The sequence below is a fragment of the Microcebus murinus genome, chromosome 4 (genome assembly GCF_040939455.1).
Source record: "Microcebus murinus isolate Inina chromosome 4, M.murinus_Inina_mat1.0, whole genome shotgun sequence".
NCBI classification, from domain to species: Eukaryota; Metazoa; Chordata; class Mammalia; order Primates; family Cheirogaleidae; genus Microcebus; species Microcebus murinus.
This window is the reverse complement of record NC_134107.1, coordinates 34,771,267-34,793,921: the sequence shown is the minus strand read 5'-3', so window position 1 is coordinate 34,793,921 and position 22,655 is coordinate 34,771,267. Positions and strand designations below refer to the sequence as shown.

General features: G+C 42.5%; 1 protein-coding gene across 1 annotated transcript in view; it reads right to left on the bottom strand.

The window, feature by feature from the left end:
- Nucleotides 1-218: 218 nt before the first annotated feature.
- Nucleotides 219-22,655, bottom strand: part of MPPED2 (metallophosphoesterase domain containing 2) — a 168,292-nt gene continuing 145,855 nt past the window's right edge. Inside the window, exons 5-7 of the mRNA XM_012758146.3 lie at nucleotides 9,177-9,292; nucleotides 5,648-5,761; nucleotides 219-2,958 (exon numbers count right to left, since the gene is read on the bottom strand). Coding sequence (XP_012613600.1) covers nucleotides 2,840-2,958; nucleotides 5,648-5,761; nucleotides 9,177-9,292 — 349 coding nt within the window. The 3' untranslated portion in view covers nucleotides 219-2,839. The remainder of the gene's footprint in view (nucleotides 2,959-5,647; nucleotides 5,762-9,176; nucleotides 9,293-22,655) is intronic.

Genomic DNA, 22,655 nt, shown 5'->3' with positions numbered 1-22,655 from the left:
CAACTAATATATACAAAAAATTAGCCGGGCATGGTGGCACATGCCTGTAGTCCCAGCTACTTGGGAGGCTGAGGCAGGAGGATCCCTTGAGCCCAGTAGTTTGAGGTTGCTGTGAGCTAGGCTGACGCCACGGCACTCACTCTAGCCTGGGCAACAAAGCGAGACTCTGTCTCAAAAAAAAAAAAAAAAAAAAAAAACCTGCTCAGCAGAGTGCAGGTGATGGAAGGTTAGAAAGTACTCAATTAGTAAGAGCTACCTTGAGTGTTTCCTTGTTACATGGAGAAAGCTTTAGGCTTTTGGACAGTCACTATGGGTCTCCTAGAGGCAGTTCATGCATATAGAATGGTGATTGGCTAAAGGAAGCTCTGTCTATGGACCAGTTTACCTTCCAGATTTAGTGGTCTGGGTTGCTTCCTGCCCCCACACAAGTGAAAGTAATTTTAGTAAGTGCTTGGCTTAATTAGTTTGTGTCCAGACGTGCTCTCCCGGGCCCAGCACACACACTTGTCATCAGGATCATCCGCTTATCTCTGGAAGGCTTGCTTTTCCAGAATTCCAAGCCAAGCTCTTGGTTGGTATAAGCGGAATTTTTATTCAGTAGCCTACCTCTCACTCCAGCTCCTTAGGAAGGGGCTTGAAGTCAACATCCTCTTCTACTGATACAGTGGGTCAAAGGAGGGTTGTCACCTTCTCACGGTATCTTTTCTGGCCCCTTTTAGCTGCTATGGTCCTGAGCTGCCTCTAGTGAGAAAGCTTGAGCCACTGCTCTGTGGGCTCAGATCAAAATGTCTATCACAAGACATAGTGGCAGCTAGATAGTTAATAAACATGAACCACTACAATAGACCAAGCTGAGTACATGTGAACCTGAGCTGGAATTTTGGCCTAGAACATTTTCTTTATTCTACTGGTACCGAAATTCCTTTCAGGAACTGCACCAAAGGATCCACAATGGGTAGGAAGGAAGGAAGTTGTATCAGAATACAATCCAACAGCGCTGGGATGGAGGCTTTGTGGCTACATTGCAGATTCAAGAGCACGCTGCTTTTCTTCAGTGGTTCTTCCAGAGGGGGTAAAAAAAGATGCAGTTTCCCCCACTCCACTGCCTACCCCCTGCTGGTGGCCATAGCATTTTAGTGGTAGCATCATTAAAAAGACCAGTGAGAGGAAGGTGGTGACTGCTCTTGGGGACAAATGACAATGTGCAGTGGTTATTCTGCACATTCAGCTGCTTCTCTCCACTCACTCTCACAAACATACCCCAAACAGGATCCAAAGCTTTGACAGCGTAGTCGCTCTGCTCCTGTAGCAATTGCAATGGCCAAAGATGAAACCTTCACCCTCTGAAATCTAAGGCAAGATAGATGACAGCATGATGGAGGGAAAGAGTGCACTGAGTGCCTCATTGATCGACCTGTCAGCCCATGAATGGTGGGTAATAAAAATTTATTGAAAATTAGAAAAAAAAAAGTCACTTATTCTAATTCCTCTGAAAGGGATTAGTGATGTCGCATATGAATAAGTCCCCCCTTCTCCAGGACGAAAATACCATCCTCCCACCAGCCAACCCTCCAAACAGCACGGATTTAAAAATCTTGCAATTTTATTTGCATATAAAGGCCGCTAGATATAGAATATCACAATAAATTTAAAGAAACAACTGCTTTCCTAAATTTCATTAACAAGATAACATAAAATAGAATAAAGCTCAACAGCATTTACAATGGGAAAACAGAAATGACTATTAGCGACAATATTTTGTGCTAGCGAAGATTGCATCGACACACAGTGCAAAATGGGAGGGGAGAGAGGAAGTAAGAAGACAATTCAGGGTATTTAAATAGAAAGGACAACTAAGCCTTATTTTAGTTAGCTTCCATTGCATCCATTTAAATCTATACACGCCTGTAACTGTACCTAGATTTAACTCAAGCTCTTTAAGACCTTGAGTTCTGAAAAATGTGTCAGTTCCTCCAGACTTCTTATGTGCTGCTACACAGCATCCCTTTGCAGTTGTACTGTCCTTGGCAATATTAAACTCCTACCTTAGTCATAATACACAAAAAATACTTATATATATAAACCCATATTGAAAAGGAGTCTGCTCATTTTTTTTAACCGTGTGAAATACCTGTTCTTGACAGATTGCATTTCTGTATTTTTAAAGCTAAAATAATTTAAAAGAAACAAACAAACAATGAGACCTTGCATAACCACGATATGAATCTCACTAGCTAGGCCATCCTTTAAACTTGGGCCGTTTTCTTCCCTTGACACAGCTTTCTTTATAGTGAGAGTGTGAAGAGAAGTCTTTTCCGTGTCTACTTCTGTTGAGAAGATTGCTATAAATCGGGGCCACGTCTGCAAAGAAAAAAAAGCATTACCAAGAAAACAACAACAACAAAACATTAAAAATTAAAATACTTCAAACAATACTCTTAAACAGTTGTGCAAATCTGGGTTGGTTTTTAAAACACTGTCTACCTGTTTCTTATTTTTTTTTTCTTCCAGCTTAAAGCATATTAAAATAAGACATTTATCACTTTTTAAAAGAAAGCTTGGCTGTCCTTTGGCGAACACTAACAATTTACAATGGCATGGCCTTTGAGAAAACAGAAGTCATTTTACAAATTCACAATGCTCCTTTGATTTCAAATGGATGCCCCATTTAAAAAAAAAAAAAATAAAGAAGAAGCACAACCTCTAGCATCGTTTGTGTTCCAACAATTTACAAAAAGAACTCACAGGATTTGGAAATAAGTCAGAGAATGTAAGTTTATAATTAGAAAAATGGCAGTTTATAGACCTTCCCTCACATTCCAATAGAGCCTTTAGAGCTTCAGGAACCCTGTGGGTTTGGAAGGTCAAATATAATTGGAGGGTTGGTCGGTTGAAAGCTGACTGTACACGTTGAGGCATTGATGTACGTTGTGTAACCGTCGGTCATGATGCCGTAACCTGTAGGGAGAGAACGTCACATTTCCTGTAATATATACAAACGACAGTGATGCAAGATAGCACTGTCAGGCAAGGAAAACAAACAAAAATAAAAACCTTGGTCAGTGGGCACGGAGAAGAAATTCAGTCGAGCCTTCCCAGATATGATTACTTTCAGAAGCTACTGCCCAATTGTATTCTATTTTCATTAAAGAATCTCCTTCAACAAAAAGTGACCTTTTTTTTTTGCTTATTTAAATGCTACACTAGTAGAGGGAAAGGCTGTGATTTTGTTAACTAGTGAGAATAAAGAAAAACACTTTCCCCCCTTTTTAAAATAGGATTTTCATTTCAAAGCCCTGTATTAACTATTGAGTTCTAGCAAATGAAATGAGTAACGTAAGAACTGCTCCTCAGGGGCAAACACAGTCAAATTTCCAAATGGGCTTCCGGACAGGTGAGGAGGGAAAGGGTACTTATTGCATTGGGGGTTGACAGATGTGGATGTTCAGCTTATTTATCAATGAAATACTCTCTAGATTGCCTTCATGAAAGTTAACCATAAGTGAATTGTGTGGCTTTAATGCTGAGTTCCATTTCATTCAAAAGTGTTAACTAACCAAATATCCAACTGAAGTGTAGAAACATTACAGTTTCCTAAACTTACCTGGACACTAGATCAAGCAAAAACACTTCCCATATACGATATAAACCTCTCATGACTTATTGGAAGAAAGCTAAGAAAGTTTCAGCATACAGGTTCCTTTTATAATTTTTAATACGTTGAAATTTTTAGCACGTTTGCAAGTGTGCACATTTCCTTGGATATCTTGTCTTTGCCTTACAGCCTCTGTAACTAAGTTCATAATTCTATGTTCCTGAGCTAGGTAGTGAAAAAAAAAAGGAAAAAAAAAGTTGGTAATTCTATGTTGGTATCAGGCTCTTATGGCATATCAGAATATAGTTGTGAAAAAATAAAATTACCAGGACTTACAGAAATAACTGATAAAAGCTTTTTTTCCTTCCATTTGCTAAAATTTCTCTAAGTAAGCCCGTGGAGAGCTTAATGAGGGTCAATGGGAAAATCTCTTAAGAAAAGAAAAGAGGCATTTAAAATCTGCACTGTTTAGTGCAGGGGTCAGAAAGTCTTGTTATCTCTCTCCATCAAGAGGTTGGTATCTGCCCTTTTCCTGCCCTCTTCAGCTGTCTTAAGCGAATAAAAGCGAGACAAGTTTATTTGAATATGATCTCCTCCCTTTTAAGCAAGTTTATTATTTGGGGCTTCGGTGGAATTCCCCAATTGTCTGGTTAGTTTAAATCTAATTAATGATTAAAAAAAAAAAGATGAAATGCAAACGCATAGGCATGCTGCAGGAAATCTGACCTGTTTTCAAGATAACGGTCCTCCAGAAATGCTATTTAGATATGAGCTCCCAGCTCTTCAGTGTCCCCTTTCCACACCCTCCCCCATATCATACCTTAGAGAAGTGCCCTCCTTTTCAGGGAGCACAGCTCAAAGTCAAGGCAGGCTGACATCCTCTCTCTGGGCGCTGCACCCTGCTTTCCACCCACGCAGCTGGTACCTGCTCTTGGAGCAAGCTGAATTTTCTCTGGCCTCAGTAGGATGATTTTCAATATGCTCTTTATTACCCGCCTAACCAGGAAGCCACTGGATTTGTGGGCTTTGAAAAGCAAACTTTGTTTTTTGCATCATCAGGCACATAGCCTTAAACACCTCAACTTGACTGCAGATTCATAAATAACTCTGGAGAGCAGCCGTTTGCATGAGCTGGAGAGAATACAGCGGCTGCCCACGTAAACACAGCCATTGCACACAGGCGTGTGCAACTGGAAGTCTTGTAGGGTCAGAAAGCCCAAGGCCTGCTCAAAGAGGGCTTTGTGTCTGTCCAAAAGCCCAGTTACCCCTAGTTTGAAAAAGGCAGGACAGACAAAACCCAGAGTGCTAAAGGTCCCTGGGAGGTTTTCGGGTTCTGCGAACCTGACTTAGCTTACCTTAAAAGGCAGAAAACGGCAATTGGACCAGTTCCCATTTAGAGGAGATTTAATTATCCTATTTAACCTCAGTCTGAGCTAATAGCTCTGATGATTTCTGAGAAGTCTGAAATAGTTTTCTGAGGTTAGTAAGAAAATGTCTACCTGCAAACGTGCGGGTTCCCGCCACTTCTGTTATATATCTTTCATTGCATGTCCAAAGTTATTTTTCAGAGAATGCCTTGTCTTCCTGAGTCTTTGTGTGTATTCCATATGGAACACAATATTTATAGGTAGGAAGGGACTATAGAAGCTTTAAATAACTTTTAATATCCAAGTCATTTCTTCGAACTGTCTTAAGGAGAAAATTCATCTTAAGTACCTCGGAGTTGCCCTAGTGCAATGGTTATTAAACATTCCTCATTACAGCCCTGAGATTCCAGAAGCTGCCAGGGGAAGGGCTGGATTTGCGGTAAGGTGGGCTAGATGTGGCTCCTACTCTCCACTCTGCTTACAAGAGAGCAGTTCCTTATAAAATATTTACCAGCTTTATATGCAGATATTTCTTATCAGATTTTGTTTTATAAAAGGGCTGCACTGTTAAAAAGTTTGAAAACCCCTGCTCCAATTATTCCCAGTTTAGCCAAGGTCTCCTCTTACAGAATGAGATCATGGATCCTGACATAACATGCTGTGAGTTCCTTTCTTCTGTTCTTACCTTCATGGATTCCACCAAACACGTGGAGCTTGGGCCGGACTCGCCTCTGGACCGTGTTTAACAGCTCCACACAGCCCACTCTTTGAAGCTCCTTTGGAACCCAGTCTCGAAAACCTAAGGGCAAAATGCAATCAATACACTTAATTTTCTTTCTTCAGGTAAGGTTTCATTTAGACTTTCAGGAAGCCATAACTCATGGAAGGTTTATTACATTATCTGTAATCCTAGCCTCTCCATTAAAGCTCACAATGGCTTTTAAGAAACTTTTCACTCGTCACTTTGTCTTCTTTAAGTTCTTGAAATTTTTTTTTTTTTTTTTGGTTTCCATTTTTTTCTTCCTGTTAATTAACAATTTTTTTTTTTCCTGTGGGGGATTTGATTTATTCAGCTACGGGTTTCAAATCTTCTTCATGGGCTCAATGACATTTATTCCCGGCAGTCCCATAATATCTCTTTCTCCCTCGATTCAGTTACTTTTTCTTTTTTATTGTTATCTTTCTTATAGCAGTTTACTTCCAAGGCGGTTCAAAGAAGAGGGACTGGGAGGGGGCTGCCTGTACGCTGGCCACAAGACACCGCGCTCTCTTTAGACACAGCAACTCTTACCCCTTGCTGGTCCTGATGACCATCGCTTTGGAAAGCCAAGTTCTTCCTTTAGTCTCTTTTCCAGTGATAGGCAACAATGTGACCTCATGGTGGCATCCAGCAAGCGGGGGCTAATTGACTACTTTTAAAGTAAAAGCCACTTAGTTCTTCGCTTAATGCAGAAAATCCATAAAAACTGACATCAATTATAGCAAAAGTCAGTTATCTGGATGATTATGGGCTGGGATGGAATCCATTCGCCTCAGCAGGATGGGGCATAAAAGAGGCAGGTGGGGCGCAAGGCTAAATTGTAACCTATGAAAAATCCATTCCCATAGCTCCGTTAGGTTATTTCTACTCTTTAGAAATGACTGGGCAGAAAGGAACAGTTTTCTACTTTGTTGGGCCAAACGGTAGGCGGTCATATTTAGTGTCTCTGTCAAGACTTGTTAGCTGGGGTGCAGGGAGTGACCAGAGAGTCTGGGAAGGACAGATGAAAGTGAGGGTCCCAGCAAAAATCTAGCAAGGGTTTTCAAAACTTTTTTTAATTAGAGAAAAAAATCCTTAATCCATAGTGATGGGCATATTACCTCATGGGTGTGTTTTTCTTGAAGGGGGAAATGATTCCATTTCATATACAGGCACCTGAGAAACCATCTTGCTCATACCATAATAGTAAAGTCCCACAGCACTGGGGCTGCCCTCAGCAGTAGGAAAGAATTCAAGGCCAATCTCCATGGTCCCCTTCCCAATATAGCATTTTTGTAAGAATCCCAGTAACTGTATTAACTTAGGTTCAATGTTACCTTATGAAAATGTTGCCTGACCTTTCATTTTGGAACTCCTTGATGGAGAATACACTCTGCTACGCACAGCCACACTCTGGTTTATTTCTTACCACCAAGAGAGCCTCCTTATTAAGAGTTCCTGGGATTGGCCTGAATTCTTTACAGTCTAGAATTCAGACTTGCTATTACTATCACTTGCTTCTATAGCAAAATCAATGGCTTGATAGTTTCTGAATGATTGTTCTATTGGAAGTTATATCACAACTAATATTCCAATCATGTAAATGTCTCTATGCTGAAGATGTCCAAGTCCCTTAAAATAAAAGCAGCCCAGAGGAATTCATGCTTGCACCTAAACAGGCTGCTCTGTTGGGTGCTCTCACTGGGTAACGCATATGGATTAGAATATTTAGCTAGCAATTTAATGATTTAGGTAGTCTGATGGTTGCAAAATAGAGAACTTAATTAATTATGACTTGACAAATGTTGGCAAGCATAATCCTTTAAAACACGGGATGGGGTGCTATCAAGAAGGGAAAAAGGCATGGGAATGGTGATTCCAAAGTGTTGAAAAGGCAGGAATTGATCTTGTGCAAATCTGTACAAATCCCATGTCTGCAACAGAACTGGCTCCCCTTATCTTTCTTCCTTTATCACTAAAATGTATCACCATGGCCTCCACCCTGGTCCCCTCTTCTATAGGGACCACTTCCTTTGTAAGGGAAGAAAAGCAGTACCAAGTGGCTTAGAGGAGAAAATATCCACAAAGATTAAATTTGCATTAGGGATGAGTATTTGATTCTTTTTTTAATTTTTATTTTTAGAGGCAGGGTCTTGCTCTGTTGCTCAGGCTGGAGTGCAGTGGTGTGATAGCTCACCATAAACTTGAACTCCTGGGCTCAAACGACCCTCCTGCTTCTCAGTCTCTTGAGTAGCTGGGAATATGGGCATGCACTACCAAGCCCAGATAATTTTTTTATTTTTTGTAGTGATGGGGTCTCACTATGTTGTCCAGGCTTGTTTTGAACTCCTGGCCTCAAGTGATCCTTCCACCTTGGTCTCCCAAAATGCTAGGAGAGTATTCAATTTTTTATTTGTCAGGCTGACAGATGAGGGAAGTGACATAGATAATAACCCCAACCACAGGAAAAATTGTAGCAATCATTTATATTTGTGTTAAGTGTTTCCTCCTCTCTCCAAACCAAAATGACCCCCAAAAAGAGAAAACCTCTTTTAGTACTATACACTCAAAAATTCATCAAGATGATAGATTTTGTGTTGTGTGGTTTTTTTTAGCACAATAAAAAGCAAGGAAGAAAGAACAAAGAGAACATTCCTCTATTAAAAGTGAAATATCTGAATTTCCTGAGCACACCTTAGTTGGACAGAAGTATTCTAGTATAATGAGTACTGAGTAGATGAGGGGTCCATGACAGTCATGGTTGGAAAATGTTCTGTGCCTAAGCCAAACAGATAATAAGCTCATGAATAATTAGAAAATAATAAGTCAAATCATCATCTTCTGACCTGTAATCTGGATCACTAGGGTATAGCTTTGAAGCATACAGGCAATATGAGCCTGGATGCAGGCTCGGGGTGCCTACAGAATGAGTATCCTAAAGTAACTTTCAACATAAGTCCTTACTGAAATACATTAGCTTAAAAATAAAAGATTCTTTTCTCCAATAATCAGCTCAAATGCTAAACTTTAAAGATCCCCCAGGTTCCAACATCATATAGAAAAAGGAAATGAACCTCTTTGAACAAAAATGTCCATCATTTCATTGCCACTCAAAAGCCTTGAGATTGGGAGGTCTGTAGCTTCCTTCCATTCCGCACCCCTCCCCCTTTACTCCAAAGTGAATACAGTTCTTAAAATAAATTATCGAGAGCTCAAAAGACTGTGGTGCGCCATACTCATTTGATTTTTCCCTGACTCAACTAAATCAAAAAATTTAATTTCAAGAACACCTGTAAGCCCAGCAGAACTGCTGAGTTTAATTATCATACTGGGTTTCTTTAAAGACATTGACTTTTCTTTTTGTATTCACTTTTTTTTTTTTTTGGAGGAAAATGATTATGTCCCTGAAGTATTATTCATTATGCTTGGAAAAAAGGCCTCTCGGATGACAAAGGACAACCTTTGCTTCACTTACCTAGAGGAGGTCCATGTGTCATGAGTATGTCGATGCCCTCTGGGATGAGGTTCCACTTGTCCAGCAGAGACTGACCTCTGGGCAGGTTAAAGCCCCATCCATTAAACCACGGGGTCCTTGGGGGGAGATAATGCACATGGTATCAGGCCAGCAGAGCCACGTCTCTGCGCTGCAATATTTCTCTCTCGCACATTCCCCCACGGTTTGCATCGCTCTCTTTTCTCTTTTTGATGGTTGGCCCTGGCAGCGGGATGCTTTTTTGTTGACTGCTTCAAAACCGATCCATGTGAAAGCAAGCGTGAAGCCTACGAATTGTTCCACTAGAAAGGGGCACAGGAGCCTTTACAGTGGAGACTGTCCCAGCAGGCCTCTATCAAAATCTTGACAATGCTTTGTCTTCCCCCAAATCTTAGTGCTTCCTCAGATACCCAGCCCCGAACCAAAGCGTTTCCGCCCTTCCTGTAGTGCCTCAGAGCTAAGAAATTCTGCAGCACTCCTTCTCCCTCCCCATCGCTAGGGAACAACTTCGCCAGAAAGATGCTTACTAAAGTCCCTGAAGTCCCTGGAGAAAAGGACAAGAGCTCAGAGGCAGAAACCTCTGTCCATTGAGATGTTTTGAATACCCTGGACTGAGATTTCTGGAAAAAATATGGGGACTCTGAAATGTGAGAAGGAGCACAGTGAACGAAAAGCAAATGTGGACTTTTTTCTCATGCCACGAAAGAGACGATGTGGGGGACATCCCTAGTCACTCTGGAATCCTCTCCTCTGATAATGAACGTGAGCATTTCACCATCACAGGAACTTCTGCTCCAGGAAAGAGTTTCTGAGGTTGATGCTCCATGGAGAAGGGAAGGGAGTCTTTGTCTTTCCCAGGAGCATCTCTAATTAGAGCTGAGCATGTGTCTACTGTTTATAACACAGGTAATGGAAGAAGGATTGATTTTTCTCTACAAATATTATAGGCTAAATCACAATAGATCTAAGCAGTTCCCAGTATTGTCCTAGTCCCAAACATCTAGATATAACCAAGCATCCTTTGAAACCATTCTCTTTTGTTCTGTGTGCAAATTCCAGTTTGCTAGGGCATACATGTAAAAAACAAGTCGGTTTTCCTGCTAAGCCCAACTTTCCCCTTCAGCTCAACCTGCCCCTTCCATGCCAAATGAAAGAGGTGACCCTTTGTACAAGGGGACCCTAACCTTGCCAGTCAGAGCTAATCAAACAGAGTGCACTCTTAAAGACGGTCATTGCCAAGACTGATCAGATTCTCTCAAGAATTTGAACTCAGACACACTGACACAGTTTTCGTTTGGTGGTGGACAAGTGTAGTCAAGGCCAGAGATGGAAGGACGGCAGTTGAAAGCCATGTGAAAATCCACGTTGCAGGTGAAAACCTCAGTTCCTACTGAGGTGGTTGAGAGAGAAAGTTCCAGAGAGAATAGACTATGTGGCCACAGACAGAAGAGAAAGTATCTGACTTGCTTCCTAACAGGATGCTCACCTGTGATAATAATAATATAATAAGAGTGATTATTATCAAAGCTATTGTTTATTTACTGCTTACTCTGTGTTGAGGTGCTATTCCAAGCACTTTATTTGTATTAACACATTTAAACCTCACAGCAAACTCATGAAGTGGGTACTATTATCATCCCCATTTTATAATGAGAAACTGAGGCAGACAGAGGTCAGATAAACACAACTAATACCTTGGATATAAACCCACAAAGTCTGGTTCCAAAACCTTATTTGGCCACCAAGCAATCCCTCTTCTTATATACTACCTGAATTGACTTCTTACTTGCCTTGGGTGAGACACTTCTGTATGCTTTCAAGTTTGAGTATTTTGTTGCTTAAAACCAAATAAGCTCTAAATCGAAACAGCATATCAATTTAATGGTCCTGAAGTCTAGCTATAACATGGGGGAGTGGACACTTGCAGTGTTTGCCTGTTCAAATCTTTCTCCCCTCTCCCTCTCCCTCTTAGTACATGTGCTTCCAGTAAGGCTGATTCCATCTCTGCTCTAGGATGAGGCAAGTGTTGTATCTTCTTGAACAGTGATCAGCTTAGGGATATATGTATGACCCAACTTGGGTCAATGAGGGTCATCCTCAGGATTTTGCTGGTGCTACCCAAAAAGAGGTCATGGTTTCCTCTCTGGGATCCTGAATCTCAAGACCTGTGTAAGCCTGGAGTCACCTGGGAGTTAGCTTGGCCATCATGTAGATAGACCCTGCTTGAGAATCAAACTGCCACAGAGAAACACAAGACAAGAAAGAGAAGGCTCTGATGATATTGTTGGACATAGGGATCCAGCTGTGCCTGAAGCCAGTTGAACTTTCCTTCCAAATGTAAGAGCCAATCAAGTCCTTTTCTTTTTATTGACTTGAATTAGGTCTTGTTTCTTAAACTGAAAGAGTTCTAATATATATAATAATTGTATGTCATGTATGCCTGTGTTAAGCAAGGATGTCCCCACTGCCAAATGTCCTTGTCCTAATCCCTACAACCTGTGAATATGTTGCTTTACATGGCAAAGGGGAACTAAGGTCACTGAGGGAATTCAGCTGACCATGAAATAGGGAGTATATCCTGCATTATCCCGGTGGGCCCAGTGTAACCACAAGGGTCTGTAAAAGTGGAAGGGGGAGGTGGAAGAAAAGATCACAGTGATGCAACGTGAGAGGCACTCAACCTGCTGTTGCTGGCTTTGAAGACGGAAGAAGAGCACCAGAAGCCAGGGATGTGGGCAGCCTCTAGAAGCTAGAAATGGTAAGGAAAGAAAACCAATCCTCCCGTAGAGCCTCTAGAAAGGAACGCAGCCCTCCTGATACCTGCATTTTAGTCCAGCGCGACCTGTGTCCGACTTCTGACCAATCTATTTGTAAGATAAACATGTGTTGTTTGAAACCACTAAATTTGTGGTGATTTACAGCAGAAATGGAAAACTAATCCAGTGCCTACAATGCCTGAGCTGGCTGTAGAATACAAGGACCGTGTGTGGCTGTGGGTCTCACTTGGTATGTAGCATATGCTCCGTTGGCACAGTCCCTCCAAGCCATGCTGTCCTTTCAGCAAGATGCGATGCTTTTGCAATCCTCTGAGGAGGAGGCAGTGCTCACTGTCTTACCCAAGCAGGGCTCGGAGCACGAAGCCTCTCGTGCCTGTGGATAATGCCAGCTAGACCCTTGTAGAGCACGACTAGTCAGTCCTACTCTCTATTGTCTTCTAACACTCCCTGCTCTCAGGTTCTTAGACATTTTCATTAGTGTCTAAAGTAGAGCTTTCCTAGTTTGGGATGTTCATCCTTCTCTTTAATTTTACAGTGACCCTCTTCCAAGATATGTCTTAAAAGTAAGAACGAAACAAAAAGGCAACTTCAAAACCCAATGAAAATTCTGTGAGCATTTCAGCCAAAAAGAGACAGAGACAAAATAAGCAAAAACATCTGTTTTCCTAGATTTTGAAAACAAGCTTCTGGGCCTATGGTTCTTGTCTGGATGGCCAATAAAGAAGGATTTGAAAGAGTTCCGAGTACTCCCAAATAGCTGGTACAGTGAGGGGCTCTGATTTCATGCTCAGTCTTTCTGAGAACAGTCAGCCTCTGAACCCTTAAGATACTCATGGGCTTCCAGACTCGAAGGAGCAAGACTTAATTTTTTTCAGTCTTTCCAGTTTTTCCATGGAGAATTTTCTTTTGGAACCCCACAGCCATATTCCCCAGGAAGCACTGTTTTATAAGTGCTCTGTAAAAGATAAGACAAACTCACGGTCTGTAGATACCCCCAATTTTATTCGCTTAATGTTAAGCTTATGACAAAATCCAGAAGTTTCCAAGTTAAGGGTAAAAGGTTAAAAATGTCTGGCTTCTATTTTGACTCAAATCTGTATGTATAAGAGAATGAGTTCAGTTAAGTTACAGGAAAAGGAACATTTATCAATTCCCTGATATGCTTTTACACGGCGCTTTTACACAGATGATTGAATTTAATTCTTCACTGCAATTTTTAAACTAGGTATCATCAGTTCTATTTTAAGCTGAAAACCTGATGATCAGTGTGATATCAAGGAACTTGTTCATGTTCCCAGGGCCAGTAAGTATTAACAGTAGTAAGAGCCAAAATTTGAACCCATATTTGCTAGCTCCAAAGTCTGTGTTCTTCCCTTGCACAATGCTGACTAAAACCTTCTAGCCCAATTTCAGCTTTGGCTCACACATATCTAAAGTAAAAACATGACTGCTCCATACAGTTTCTTAGGATGTGCACTGCACAACTCCAGGAGGAGCCATGGCATCGTGCAATTGAGGTAGCCCTTAGTAAAAACATGGTGAGATATGGCCTTTCTGGGTGCATTCCATTCCTCTGTATCCTCTAGGTAAGGTCTTTCCAGAAGACAGTGGCAGGCAATGGGAAAAGCAGGCCAGTGATACACTCTACAATTATCCCAGCAAGGTAAAATATATGGGGCATAGAGAAGTGGGGAGACATATGTGCTAATCCTCATTCTGGCATCAATCAACTAGTCCATTTGGACCACATGTAAAAGAAGGACCCTCACTGGTTGAGTTTTCTCATCTGAGAAATGAACACGTGGGTGGACACAATTACTGGATTTCAAGATTGTTTGTAGGCTGTAGAAAACTTATGCAGAAGCCCAGTATGTGAAGCAGGCAAATGCAAAGGGGTTCTTGCCATGGGACTGGGAAGAAGGGACTCAGCCTGCTCGCTCACTCAGCTCCCTCCTTTTTACTATCCTATACCTCTGAGCACAGCTGGCCAAACCTAGCACTTGATGATCTTTTATGATCTAAATATCCTAACATTTTATAATTTTGTGCAGATTATCAATATTCTCAGTAACTGCTGTGAATTGCTCTCAGTGAATTACCTAAATTGCCTGTGACGGACCAAGTCCAGTGTGGGAGAAGTATCTGTACAGAGCAGAGACTGAACGTGTCAGTGTCAATGAATAATGCTTTATCCAGTTGAGTTTCAACCTGAAACACGAAACCCCAGCAGCGAGCCAATCAGGGGTTCAGTGGAAAATATGTGCAGGGCCAACCTCCAGAGACCCACAGTGGGTTTTGTTCTGTAGCAATGGGGGGTAAGGGGAAAGGGGGGAAGGGGGGAGGGAGGAATCCAAGGGAACAATGTCTATTGCCTTGGCCAAGGACTTAATAATTAGCTGTGACTAACAAATACCACATGGGAACCAACTTGTAAGAAAATGTCCCACAAAGTACCCTATTGCCAGTGGGCCAAGCTGAGCCTGCAACCCATCCCCTCCCAGGGAGGAATTAGAAAGCCCTGGAAGGAAGGAGAGCAACTTCATCAGCCTGAAGCCACTGGACCGAAGACTCAGATAGGTAGAAGCTGGGGAAGCTTTCAAGGTACCCTCCCCCCTGCTCTTGAAATTATAGGCACTTGGCCTCTCTGGGCTAGAATTCCAGGGGCAGGGACTAAGGGAGTTAACATAGGCAGAGTTTGTTCCAAACAATGTCAATACGAAACAGGTTTTCTATATGGAAGTTGAAATGAAATCGCTGCAAAGGTCATCTCTGTTTGCAGTACACAGTGCGGTGGTGCAGGCAGAAGGGAGCTGCCCGGCCGTAAATCTTGGGAGGCTCAGACAGGTGAATGGCTGTTTACTCCCCTGCAAACTCCAGTGGGGGCTGGGCACCGCCTAGGAAAGCAGGATGTGGAAGCAGGAAGTTGGTGCTTGTTGTGCTCAGGTGAGCTACTGGTGTGACAGGCCAGTGCCTGCAAATTCTCAGTGGACAGACAAGTCCCGAGCTGGCTGCATCACAAAGACTCAGGTTCTTATTAATATGGTGTCCTGGGTGCTTTCTGCAGTGCCTAAGGATTGGCATCCCCGGGGCAGCTCCACTGTGGTTCTGCACAGAAGCTGCGATGGGAAAAGGGCAAGGACTTACACAACACCCAGACTTAGGAGCCGGCAGGCTGGGTGTGCCAACTAGTGCCATGAGGACCTAGAGGGGCTATAAAAGCTAGCCATTCTTAATTTGCAGGCAGTGGTTAAGAGCATGCATTATGGAGTCAGATCCACGTTCAAGATCCAGACCTGCCACTTATTAGCTTCTCCGAACTTCAGTTTCCTCATTTTTCAAATAATAACAGAATATCAGCCCATGTAGATAAAGTGAGCTAACTTATGTAAAATTGTTGGCAGAGTACTGGCACAGAGTGTTAACATGCAGCTTTTAATGTATATATGATATGTATTATCAATATGCATGCATGTGTGTATATACATGCACGCACACACAGAGTTGCTCATATTTTTTCTTCCTAGAATTTCCCAAGTAACAGCTTTTCAAATCATAGACCCTCCCGCTCCTGACTTCTGAAAAAGTCCCAGATAAATAGGCGTTACTAGGTGGCTGGACAGAGCCTGATCTCCTCCGACTGATTACTTATTCAAAGGCCCTTCCTCAGTCCACTTTTGAGTGGAAATTTTTCAGAAAGGCATTCGCTCCCTTGCTTGCTCACTCACTGGCTCGGTCTTGCATAGACAATCCTGTGGAATGTGAGAGCACGGGGCAAACCGGTTAGTCAAGGCTGCTTAGCCAGCTAGTACAGGTGGTTAGATTTTGACAAGATCTTAAATTGGGGAAGTTCAGAGAAGGGGTTACTTTGGGTCCTTGGAATATTTATAACAGGGGGCACAGAGAGGTTCACTGGAGGAATTGACAAGCTACTAATTAATGCATCACTGCTGCCTGGCACCTCCATTAAGCAAAACTCGGAAAGCGGGAGCCAATTTTCACATACACTTTCTTTTCTAAACGGTAGCCCTTCCGAATCGCAACCTTCTTCCCGCCTGGCACTCTCAGCCGCCAGTGGCCCCTCTCCGACTGCACAGCACACCAGGTCCAGGAGAAGCTAATTTAACCACCGCTGGTTAAAATCATACTGCACTTCACAGCGCCTTTCACATGCCATGAAGCTGTCATGATAATTCTTGATCTCTAGCTCACCTGACAGCTCAGCCCTCCCTTGACTGCAAAGCTTCCCCGCCAGTTAGAAATAGCAGTTTCCCTGGCACCAGATGTGTCATCCTGAATATCCAGATGAAAGGCAGACACCTGCCCCCTGCTCCCTCCCCGCCCTGCCTCGTTTTCCCTTCTTAGCTCTGGATTTTGTTTAAGAAGGCAGCCTTCTCCCACCACCCCCAAGTCCCTCCACCTGGCAGCTGGTAAGTTACTCTTCTGTGCAATTAAAAAGATGTCTTGCGTTAGCCCGCACAGCACCTTCGCACCCTGTGCAGCAAAGAGAGACACACACCCCGATTGGCATTGCGGGGAGAGGGAGGGAAAACTTAACTTCAGGGCGAGATTTCCACCCCTGTGCAGCTGCTTGGGAAGCCTGCCCAGCCCCGACCACGGGCTCAGCTGCCTCCAAAGGGCAGCGCCGGCTCCTCTCTCGCCAGCTGTCTAGTCCCATCTCCTCGCTATGACTTTGTAGCCTGGTCTTTCATTATGAGGTCCATGGGATGAAAAGAGATACTGTTGTGATAGAGGGCAGGCCTGGGTGAATAATGTGGTCTGTGTGTTGTGGACAGAAAAAGAACAAATCGTGCCTGAGGTGGTCACCTGAGCCCCATGAGCTGAGCACGGGGGCTTCTTCAACCAATGCAGAGCGCGCTGCAGTCTGCACAGACACTCCGTGTCCCCCCTCTTTTGTAGCTAATAAAGAACAAGTGTCAGAATTAAGCCTCTGTTACCCATTCTCCCTTCACCTACTGGAAAGGAGGTGGTGTAAGCCGAATTTGTCTTAGAAACCAAGAAACAAAAAGACACCATGACCTGTTTTCGAACTTGGTGTGCTCTGAATTATTAAAAATAATAGTGTCTGCCCAGCCCTCCAAAGCACACCTCCTCTAATCTTGTAAACAAGTTCATAGCAGGAAGAGGAATACTCTCAATCCGTCTCCTTCCACGTGGCTGTGAGGGAGACCATGCCCATCCATCACGCAAAGAGAGGCTGACAGGGCAGAGGAAGATCATGGCAGGACTTCTGTCTCGGTGGGCAGGTGAAGCGGATTTGGGGCATGCCCCGGTGCTTACGGAAGTGGCTCTTTGTTTTGCTGCTGAGGAAATCAGAGGACGAGGTGCCCTGGGTCGGAATGAGGGAGGGCTGGCCCTGCTCAGATATAAGACCCTGATGAGAGGAACAGCCCTGAACTGGGCAGCCCCCAATGGGATCTGCACTGATGTCCAAGCCCTGGCAGGGAGAATTCCCCAAAGAGGACATCACAGCCCCAGGTTTGAAAGGGAGGCTTAACACAGTGGGAAGCAGGCAGAAGTAAAGTAGCATTTGTCTTTTTTATTTCCTTTTTTTGTGGTGATCTTTTTCTAGTGTGGTAAAATATATGTAACACGCAATTTACCATTTTAAGTGTATAATATAATTCAGTGACATTAAGTACATCCACAATGTTGTGCAACCATCACCATTATCCATCTTGAAAATTTTTGCATTATCCCAAATAGAAGCTCTGTACTCATTAAACACTAACTTCCCACTCCCCCCACCACAGCCCCTAGTGACCACTATTATACTTTGTGTCTTGATGAATTTGGCTATTCTAGATACCTTACATAAATGGAATCAGACAATAATTGTCCTTTTGTGTCTGGCTTATTTCATGTAGCATGATGTTGCCAAGGTTCTTCCATGCTGTAGCATGCGTTAGAAACATATTCCTTTTCATGGCTGAATGATATTCCATTGCGTGGGCAGGCAGCATTCATTTTTTCATCTGAGGTTTCTGAATGTCCTGTATGTGCCAGGCACTAAGCTTGGCCATAGGGACACCTGGATAAAGAGTCCCTGTCCCTTTCCTTGTGAAGCACATAGTCACTGGGTTGAATGCCCAGCGAGGATGGGTTCAGTGAGGTATTTCCCAGGGCAGATGCTTATTCAACAGATATCGCCTGGATGCCAATGATGTGTGAGGTTCTGCCAAGGTAGGTGCTGAGAATACAAAACTGAATACAGTTTCCAGAACAAATCCACAGCCAGCCATTTCATAGGTAAAGTTGCCCTGGACAGGAGTCTTTAAACTTTGGCCTTCTTTTCTAAACCTAATTTCAGAGGAGGTTGGGGAACATCAGAACGATGTGAGGATTGATTCAGCAGTTCCAAATGCAGACTGGCCCCAAGGTCAGGAGGTGGCCGGGACATCTGTGACAGGACTGGGGGAGGGGCCCTTCTATTTCCTCCTATACATTCCCTAATAAGACTCTGCAGCTGAAACCAGGACCACAAAACCCAAAACCACATCCTACTAGAGACAGCCTGGGAGGGCAGTGTGTGTCACATGCCTGGCTGGCTCCAAAGCACAGGACAAACTGGACAGGGGAAGAGATGGGAAGACTGCCAAGTGCTCGAGAAACTCAGCAGAGAGCACCTGTGCCTCTACTTCCCCCATCCCTACACTTCATATACGTCACAGGATCCACGCAGGTAGAGACTGTTTTTCTAACTTAGATTTCCCAAAAGAGTAAGAAAAAGAGGAAAAGTAGGTTCAGGATTAGCTGGAGTTTGTCTGGTTACCTAGTGAACTCTCAAGAATTGATGTTAATGAATAAGGATGGACTGATAAAATCTCTGCCCCAAAATAGAGAATAATGCACACTTTTATTGTTTTAGTTCAGAATGCGCTGGCGTGAGTGTGTGTTGTTACACAGTCATGTTCCCAATGCTGGTTTCTTTTGTATACTATTTAATATTCTGGGGCATCAAAGGGGCATAGCTGGGGCATCAAAGGGGCATCAAAGGGGAGGATTTCACTGCCACCTGAAAAATAAAATAGACCCAAGAAGAATAATTGATTGACAATCAAATACTATGCAGCCGTTAAGCATAGCGTAGACTGGAAGCTTAGTGACTTCAGTCTGGTTCACTACTGTGTCTCCATTGCCTGGCACAGAGCAAGTGCTTAAGTATTCGTCAGTTGAATTAAGAATCAGTGTTCATGAAGGGTTTGCAACTTCATGAGAAAATATATATTCCTTGATGGCCAGCAGAAAAGCAAAGCAGTAGCATAAATTCAAGCACGTAAAGAATGCTTAGAAAAAAAGAAACAGACCAATATGCTTAATGGCTATCTTGGCGGGGGGGATTATGAGTGATTTTTTTTTCCTTTCTATTTGTCTATTATTTTCTATGTTTTCTGTAACAACTACATATCATTTGGAAAGGAAAAAATTATTCATTGTAAAACTCTCCATACAGGTGGAACATGGATGAAAGAATTGGAAGAATTTGGTATCTACTTAGACTTCACTCTTTGGCTGCAAGGCAATTTCCTCCAGAGGGTAGGGAAATTGGTGGGTTTGGGGGGCTTTTGCTCATGAAGGTGGCATAGGGCCAACCTTCTTTCTCTCTGCTCCCCATTTCCACTTGTGATAACAGAAAGGCATCTTCAGCAGCTGAAGTATTATATTCGTTCAGGTAATTCAATACACGTTTACTGAGCATCTACTTGGTGCCAAGCACCACTCTGTTGGTGGTGTACACCTGTCATCTGAGAAATTTCAGTTTAAATGTAGACAACATTATATATCTGCCTGTCACTTTACTTATTACAAATCATCCTTACATTTATTAGTTCATAATAACCCTGAGAGGTGAGCAAGGTATTAATTGTAGAGAAAACAAGGTATAGAAACGGGAATTTTAGTGACTTGCCCTGGGTCACCTACACTGAGGTGGCATGAACAGGTCTTTGGAGTGTGATGATTAAGCAAGCAGGGTTAAAAGTTAGGCAGGTCTGGATTCTATTCCCAACTGCTTTCTACTTAGCAATGTGACCTTGGGCAAGTTCATCCATCTGACCTTGTTTGCTCATCTGTAAAATAGAGATAAGGGTACCAACCACACGAGTTCGCTGTGAAGATTAAATGTGATAATATATGTAACATATTTAGCAGAGAGTCTATTCTATATTAAGAATTAGAGGATAACTCTCATGTTCATCATCATGAATGTTAACTTCATTGTAAATATTAATGTCACCAATCTCTTGGTCTGTGTTCCCTAATTATCTTCTTCATATCACCACAAAGTTTATCTTCCCTCCACTTTTCAGATTTAGAATGTGGACACCAAAGAATGGAGTGGATCCATCACAAAAGCAATGGGATGATGGCATTTGATACGGGTGGGCCAGCTTTGAATAACAGGAAGACACTGACTTGGTAGTTAGAAGACAGGGGTTCCAGTCATGGCTCTTTCAACTAACTTGCTATGCAATGTGCTGCTAGTACCCTCTCTGAATTCCTGCTTCTTCACCTGTAAAATGGGGATAAAAATTCCTGTGAAATTTGCAAGACTGTCAAACAAATGCCTGTATAATTTTTGAGTCGCAAATAAACAGAAAGCACCTTCTGATGAAATGTCTTCGAATTCCCATGTCATTTCTTGTCTGTGTGGCCTGTTTGTGCTGTTCAAAAGCTCAGAGGAATTGGAATAAGTGACAAATAGGTCAGATGTAAGTTAAAGTGCTGGCCCCATTTATCTACCATTTTGGCTCTAAACGACTAGCTTCGGTACAGACCGATTTAGTGATGTGAGAAAACTGTGACTGCAAACAGGCGGTACACACACAATCAGAGGAGTAAAAAGCTTAAGCTGCCCCTGCAATTCAGAGGTTAAAGCAAGCACACAGACCCAGTGTCTCCCTCACTTCTTGCCAGCCGACCATATATTATTAATTGGGCTCAGCAAACATTATTGAGCGCCTTCTCCTGCAGAACTCTCTGGGAAGGTGCTCTGGGGAGATCTAAATACAAAGCGAGGCAGAGCCCCACCCTTCCCCAACCTGCCATCTGGTTGGGATAACAAGATCGTCACAGGCAAAACTGTTCTCCCCTATCTCTGCCCATTAAAATTTCACTGAGCCCTCAAGGCTCAACTAGTAATTAGATTTTCCCCAAGAAGCTTTCCCCAATCCCCTCATCCCTTTGCTTAACCCTCATTTCTGGCATTTATCAGACTCCGCATTTTTACTGGCTGATGTGTGTGTTTAAAAAAAAAATTATTTCCCACCTCATTCCAACAAGCATTTGAGTCCAAGTTGTGTTATGGGTATGTCTATCTTCCCCAGTGAATCGCGAAACACGTCCTATTTATCTTGGTGTCCCCCAAGATCTAGCACAGGGCCTGACACAAAATAGATGTCAAGAAAATACTCATAATAATGAAAAAAGGCAAGACAGTTTAGCATAAGTGCCCAAGGGAGTGAGCCGATAATATGTGTGGCTGGAGGTTAGGATAGGGCAAGAAAGATTAAGGTTGGGCTTTTAAAAAGCAAAGGCCATTTAAAAATACTGGATTAGATATGTCACAGGCCTGTGTGGCCCAATATGACAGCCACATGTGGCTACTGAGCACTTGAAATGTGACTAGTCTGAACTGAGATGTGTTAAGTGTGAAATACACACCTGATTTTACATACGTCATCCAAACAAAAGAATGTGAACATATCTTAATAGTCTTTATACCGCATACATGTTGAAATGATAATAATTTGGATAATCGGGGTAAACAAAATATAATATTTAAATGAATTTTACTACTTTCTTTTAAACTTTTTCAAGTGGCTACCAGAAAATTTTAAATTAATTATGTGATTCAAGTTATATTCACAATATAATGGACAATATAATGGACAATGTTGTCATGAGCCATATAAACGCTTATACTATGATTCAGTAATCGCTGTTTAGAAATTACATCTTAATGAAATAATCCAAAAGTAAATTGAAATGCTATGCCCAAAATTATTCATTACAGTGTCATTTTTAAGACCAAAATCTTAGAAACAATTATATTCTAACCTCTGAATGAAAAAGGAATAGTTAAGAAAAATTATCATTGTTGGAATATCCAATAAAATATGTATTAATACTCTGTAAGCATTCATTATGAAGACAAGGTAGCAACACAGGAAATTCTTAACATAAAATGTTGTTTGAAAAAACAAAAATCAGCCCACAGCACACAATGTACACTGTATCTCAGTCTGTCCAATCTGCATGTGGGCGTGTTCTTTCATTCACTCATCATAAATTCTCACAACTATTACTACACCTGTATTCAGGAACGGTCAGGAGATGAAAGGGTATGGGGTGGCAGCCAGGTAAACAGACAATTGTGTGTAAAAGTAGAAATACATGCAAGGTGGGATGGTCGCCTGAAGTCACAGCTAGGTTTTCCTGAGCTAAGCAATGGCTGGGGAAAATGTGAAGGTAAACAAGCAAGCTGTTCTTCTGGTCAGGTGTGATATGGGTTTTTCCTCAAATTCCCAAACTTTCTTGGATTTTCGCCTTGAAAAGGCAGACTGGAGATTAACAACATCTGACTCCACGTGGAGCCCCTGGCACGGAGCGCGTGTTCACTGTCGGCTGCGTGAGGAACCAGGTAGCGCTTAACAGTGAGGCTCTG